General features: G+C 38.5%; 1 protein-coding gene across 3 annotated transcripts; it reads left to right on the top strand.

The window, feature by feature from the left end:
- Positions 1-751: 751 nt before the first annotated feature.
- On the top strand, positions 752-6136 carry DENR (density-regulated protein). Of its 3 annotated transcripts, none has more exons than XM_071688094.1 (6): positions 752-880; positions 1736-1835; positions 2965-3052; positions 3859-4029; positions 4155-4294; positions 6025-6136. In XM_071688094.1, exons 2-6 carry the CDS (start codon positions 1740-1742, stop codon positions 6067-6069), a joined length of 540 nt encoding a protein of 179 aa, XP_071544195.1. In that variant the 5' UTR covers positions 752-880; positions 1736-1739; the 3' UTR covers positions 6070-6136. The 3 variants fall into 3 exon arrangements, with proteins under 3 accessions (XP_071544195.1, XP_071544193.1, XP_071544194.1); XM_071688092.1 differs by having other exon boundaries at positions 3856-4029; XM_071688093.1 differs by having other exon boundaries at positions 772-828; positions 3856-4029.
- Positions 6137-6384: the final 248 nt, after the last annotated feature.

Raw genomic sequence — 6384 nt, 5'->3', positions numbered from 1 at the left:
CGTGAATGTGTAAATAAAGACATTTCTACCACATGCTAACGCTGGCCTTCCCATGTCGTTTTGCATTCAGGCGTTGGACAGTTTGGTCGCTGAAGTGTGTGTGCTCCAGCCTCAGCAAGACAATGTGGCTGAAGGGATAATTTTTTTTTAGGTGGATTTTGACCGCATCTCGAAATTTCTGTCCTTCAAGAACGTTAAGTAGGGTTCTTAGATAGGTTCTGTTGATATCCAGTAATGTTTCTTTAATTAATCTAAATTTTCCTGGTTCACCAGCCTTTCCCCTCTAATGTGAATGATATATAAGATTGAAAATAATGACGTGAAATGCGTTCCTAGTCTTAATAAATTCTATCAATTATTAAAAGAATATTTATTTGCATTTTTATAGTCCTGTTATTTCTTTGAGGTCTCTCATCTAGATTTCTACCCTAATTTGATTTTCCGCTGTTTCATCTTTCTATGTAAAGTTCATTATCTTTAAACTACTAATGAATTCTACCAATAAAGAAAACGTGCATTGCCTGCCTAATTTAAGACATAGTCTGTGAATTCTTTTAGATTTTAAAACCTATCATTGAAGTAAAATTGAATAAAGATTGATGAAAAAATTATAATAAAAAATCTTGTGATTTAATATACATTCAAAATATATATTCTTTATTTAGTTTGTTAAATATATGATCAGGTTTAAGCTTAAAAAGGGGGATTTAAATTACTTTAAAGCACGACCTAGGCAACTTGCGCAGTCAATTACAAGAACGGATTGACTGGGTTGGAGAGCCATCCAGTCTGTGTGTGTGTCTCTATACCTCTCCCTGCAGATATTAGGTGACAGAAACTCGTCACATTATCCTCAATTGTGAAAAATTAGCATTATAGAGTAAGGAAATACCTCAAGGTTTTTCTATGGCGTCGACTTTTCGTTCTAAGTCTTGTTAATGTTGTATTTAGTCTCGTTTTATTAAATGACTTGTCATTTTAAAAGTCTATTATCTTCGGTGAATTACATTTGTTAATGTTTTTTTTTTTTATACACAGGCTTCCTTGTTAATAGTAGGATCTAACTAAATGTCTTATATGGATTTAGTGTTTATAACAGAATAAGGCAAAGAGATTGGGCGAATCATTTATCCGGGGTGGTTATTTTGCCGACATATATATTCAAGTGGATGGGGCCTCAGTACTCTTGAGATCAATGAGATATTCTCCCCCTCCCCCCTCCATCGTTCGTCTGTGGTGCATTAGGTTAAGGTTAACTAGATTTAGTCGGTGACAAAGCTAATATAACCTCACCAAAAAGTAGTCTAGAAAAATCTTGGGGTTTGGGTGGGGTTGGGGGAGGGCTAGTAGGCTAACCCAAATGAATGTTCACCCAGACTTACCCCTTAGATTCGCCCACAACCTCATTCATAACCTTAGGTTAGGATGAACATTGATTGGCATATTTTCTTTATACATTGTCCTATGGAGCAGATGTTCCTAAGGTGCCAATATTACTTCGATCCCTTATCGATATGCCCATTATGTGATAAAAGGAAACAAACTAGGCTCTTATATCTTGCTTTTAGTTAACTTTGTCTTGCACATTAAAGCAAAAGAGAGAGAGAGAGAGAGAGAGAGAGAGAGAGAGAGGATCCAGGGGAACATTGTGCTTATGGTTTTACGTACATGGAAATATACTTTTTATTCTACAACCTCTAATAAGTTAATCATATTTTTTTCCTTTTCTTTTCAGCAAAATGAGTGAAAACGAAATACTGGGAATCACACCCTTGCCAGGAGTGGAGTACCCATTGAATGTCACGTATTGTGGAAACTGTACCATGCCTATAGAGGTAAGTATGGCGGCTTGCCCTGTTTGCTTTGCAGTCGAGTTAATTTGGCAGATTTCATTTCTTGGCACAAAAGTTCTTTGTATGATCTTTTTAATATACATATGGCAAGGTCTGTGGGTCCTGAATGTGGAAAGGGAGCTGTGGTTTCGATGCATTATACATGACAGCTAGAGACTGAGTGTGAACGAATGTGGCCTTTTTTTAATCTGTTTTTGTGGCGCTACCTTATTGAAGCAGGGGGTAGCGTTGCGGTTTCCTTTTGGGGTGGGGTAGCGCTGGTAATGGATGAAGGCAAGCATGTATGAATATGTATGTGTGTATATATGTATATGTCTGTGTGCATATGTATATGTGTTCAGGTTTATATGTGTATGTGCATTTGGGCATTTATGTATGTATATGTGCATATGAGTGGATGGGCCATTCTTTGTCTGTTTCCTGGTGCTGCCCCACTGACTCAGGAAACGGTGGTCAGATATGATAAATATCTATATGAATATATATATATATTATTACCCCACCACACAAGATATAGCATCCCCCTTTCAGCGAGATAGCTCTAGGAAAAGACAAAAAAAGGCCACATTCGTTCACACCCTGTCTCTAGCTGTCACTTGTAATGCACTGAAACCACAGCTCCCTATCCACATCCAGACCCCACAGACCACCTTTATGTACAGGGGATGCATTCCTATGGAATGCTTATATTGCAAATCTCTGCCAAGTGGACCTAGTGGTATATGAGGAAACTGAATGTTCCCTACGCCTCCATAAATTCCTTTTCTTTTTTTCGCCCCATGAAGGAGAAAAAGTGTGCCGAGTTCACCAATTTTCTTGAGGTTATTTACAAATGGACCCCTTGCATAGACTTCCCTTTAGCTTGAAGGCCTCTGTTTTGGTTTTTATCTTCATTTTTGATTGCCAGCACTTTCAGTTATCTTAATGAAAGAAAAAATGTTAAAACAGGATGAAATCCCAGGTGCCTATTATTTAAAGGATAAAACTGTATTTTCAAGCATCTGTGAGATGGTGCTCTATGCTCAAAAGGTCCTGTAAATGATAAATAAGAACTTTGCAGTAAAAGGTAACAAACTTTACTTCGGGTGTGTAATAACGAAACCTTTTCCAGTACTGTGAATACTACCCTGGTTACGACAAGTGCAAGCAATGGCTGGAGAAGAATCTGCCAGATATGTTCCAGAAACTTATGGATGGGGGTCAGTGAATATCTCTTTTCCTGTGAACTGAATAGAACTTTAAGTAACGGTGAGATTGATTTGTTGGGAGTATTAATTAAAGCTTTTACTAACAGTGACAGTCTCCATAGTTGAATCATTTAAACTTATGAGTTGATGAAAACATTCATATGAAGCTGTTTATGTGAAGGGAAATCATGGTAGATATAAAATGATTGTTGGGGACGAGGGAATATCAGCGGACTTCACAGAGGGAGGTGACTAGTTAAGAAACAAACAAGAGAACAAATTGGAGAATCAGATGGGAAGGGGTGATAGGTAAAGAAGAGGTAAAGAGTAGATAGGGTATATTGAAGGGTCGTTTAATATGATAGATGATAGGGTATTTAGGACGTGGAGATGTGCGAAGTGAGAGCAAGTGGTATGGCAAAAAAAGCTGGTGAATGCCTTGCACAAGACAAAGTGTGGCAACGTAGTTGGAGTGGAGGGATTGCAGTTCATTTTGTGAAGAAAATGGAGCGACTGTTTTTAATTGGTTAATTAGAATATTTACTGAAGGTGATGTGCATGAGTATTTTTGGAATGCCTGTTTGGTGCCAGTGTATAAAGGCAAGGGGGGGGGGGGACAAAAATGTGTGGATTTGTGCATATTCATATGATCTTAAGTTACTATAATATATATATAATGATTTGAGCATTAGGGGGATTTTGATATTCTTACCCTTCTTTGATTGCAGGACTTTGCATATACAATATAGATATATCTCAGGTTAAACTGTAATCACTTGATGGCACTGCATAAGTTAATAGCCTGTGTCGTATAGCAGGAGGTGGTTCAGAGGAAGGAGGGGATGAAGAGAAGAAGAGGCAGAAGCGTGGTGGGAAAGGTATGGTGAAGGCCAAGAAGAAGGCTGAGGAGGGTCCGCGCAAAGTTGTGGTATTTGTGGCACCACGCGGAAAAAAGAGGAACACTGTTGTCACTGGACTCAAGACATTCAGTGAGTGTGTACCTTAAATTCATTGATGTACAGAAGATTGTAATTTATGATTTACTTGTAACTCTTGATCCTTTACATAATTAACGGAACTTCGTGTTTTTGTGATTACTAATTGGAATTTTCAGATATTGACTTGAAAGTTGCCGCCAAGTTCTTTGGGACGAAGTTTGCCTGTGGTTCATCTGTGACCGGTGATGATGAGATTGTCGTTCAAGGTGACATTAAGGATGATTTACTCTACCTTATACCCGAGAAATGGTCTGAGGTCAGTTTTACCTTCTATATTGTTCTGCCAGCATGCAATAATTGGAATAATATTGATCAAAGTTACATAAAGGTCAGAAGTTGAAAAGGCTTCTGATGTTTTTTATCACCTTTAGACAATGAAATAAATGTCCTAAAGCCTGAATAGGAATCAGCCATAATTTATGCCTCTGAGTTATATATGAAAGTAAAAAAGATGCTTTATAATCATACCTCATGTTTTACAATACAGTGGGTCCCTGACTTACAAATGGGTTGCATTCTTGACTCTGTAAGATGAATAGTTCATAACTCAGAAAATATAGAAATGCAGAAAAATAAATACCTGTATCTGACGTATTAAGATATTGTATTCCAAAGTAAGTATAGTTAATAGACCATCATATTAAGCAACACTTCATGAAAAAGATGGACATTTTAGTAGTTTTGCAATTCACAAGTATGAGTAATTGATTATACGTCAGGCATGAAATTAGATATTATTTTATGGACTGTTCCAGAGTAAATGTGAAAAAGAGCAAGGTTATTAGGTATAGTAGGGTTGAGGGTCAAGTCAATTGGGAGGTGAGTTTAAATGGAGAAAAACTGGAGGAAGTGAAGTGTTTTAGATATCTGGGAGTGGATCTGGCAGCGGATGGAACCATGGAAGCGGAAGTGGATCATAGGGTGGGGGAGGGGGCGAAAATTCTGGGGGCCTTGAAGAATGTGTGGAAGTCGAGAGCATTATCTCGGAAAGCAAAAATGGGTATGTTTGAAGGAATAGTGGTTCCAACAATGTTGTATGGTTGCGAGGCGTGGGCTATGGATAGAGTTGTGCGCAGGAGGATGGATGTGCTGGAAATGAGATGTTTGAGGACAATGTGTGGTGTGAGGTGGTTTGATCGAGTGAGTAACATAAGGGTGAGAGAGATGTGTGGAAATAAAAAGAGCGTGGTTGAGAGAGCAGAAGAGGGTGTTTTGAAGTGGTTTGGGCACATGGAGAGAATGAGTGAGGAAAGATTGACCAAGAGGATATATGTGTCGGAGGTGGAGGGAACGAGGAGAAGAGGGAGACCAAATTGGAGGTGGAAAGATGGAGTGAAAAAGATTTTGTGTGATCGGGGCCTGAACATGCAGGAGGGTGAAAGGAGGGCAAGGAATAGAGTGAATTGGAGCGATGTGGTATACCGTGGTTGACGTGCTGTCAGTGGATTGAATCAGGGCATGTGAAGCGTCTGGGGTAAACCATGGAAAGCTGTGTAGGTGTGTATATTTGCGTGTGTGGACGTATGTATATACATGTGTATGGGGGGGGTTGGGCCATTTCTTTCGTCTGTTTCCTTGCGCTACCTCGCAAACGCGGGAGACAGCGACAAAGTATAATAAAAAAAAAAAATATTGTAGGTCAGATGTTTCTATGTCAGGGACCCCAGTTTTTAAAATTGTGATCATCCTCTGCTGTAGAAACCACAGAAATGTTCTCATACTGTTTGATGTAAGGTTGGCAATGTAGTATTCTATTTCTGTTTTTCCTGCATTATACATGATAGCTAGAGAGTGGATGTGAGCAAATGAGGCCATTTGTTTGTTCGTGGTGCTACCTTGTTAATGCGGGAACAGCATACAGTTATGAAAGAAAAAAAGGAATAGCCTGTTAAGAATGTAAACGGAAACTTTTCTAAAATACAGAAGAGGTATTTGCATGCTGAATACTTTATTCCTTTATGTTAAATTCTTCATTTTTCTCAACAGATTGACGATGACAGCATAGAAGATGGAGGTGAACATAAGCGCTGATTTGAAAAGAGTATCTTCGTTTACACAGTGCAGTGTGAAGCTTCTTATTAAATACACTTTCATGTGACCAGTTGTTTTATTCTTCTTAACTCTTCTTAACTCTTGGTGATGCAGGTAAGTATGACTAGTGGAGAATTATAGATTGTCAATTGGTAATTCTTGCCTTTTCATGAACTCAATTTAACCTCCCTTTAGCACAGTCACGTGACAGTCTTTTATTACTGTCTATCCAAGAACTTAATTTGTCACAGGGTCTGACAGACTCAGTCCTTCATTACTGTCTATCCAAGAACTTCATTTGTCACAGTCTGACAG

Source organism: Panulirus ornatus, chromosome 45 (genome assembly GCF_036320965.1).
Source record: "Panulirus ornatus isolate Po-2019 chromosome 45, ASM3632096v1, whole genome shotgun sequence".
Taxonomy (NCBI): domain Eukaryota; kingdom Metazoa; phylum Arthropoda; class Malacostraca; order Decapoda; family Palinuridae; genus Panulirus; species Panulirus ornatus.
Note: the sequence above shows the minus strand (reverse complement) of the source record. Positions and strands in the feature narration are given on the sequence as shown.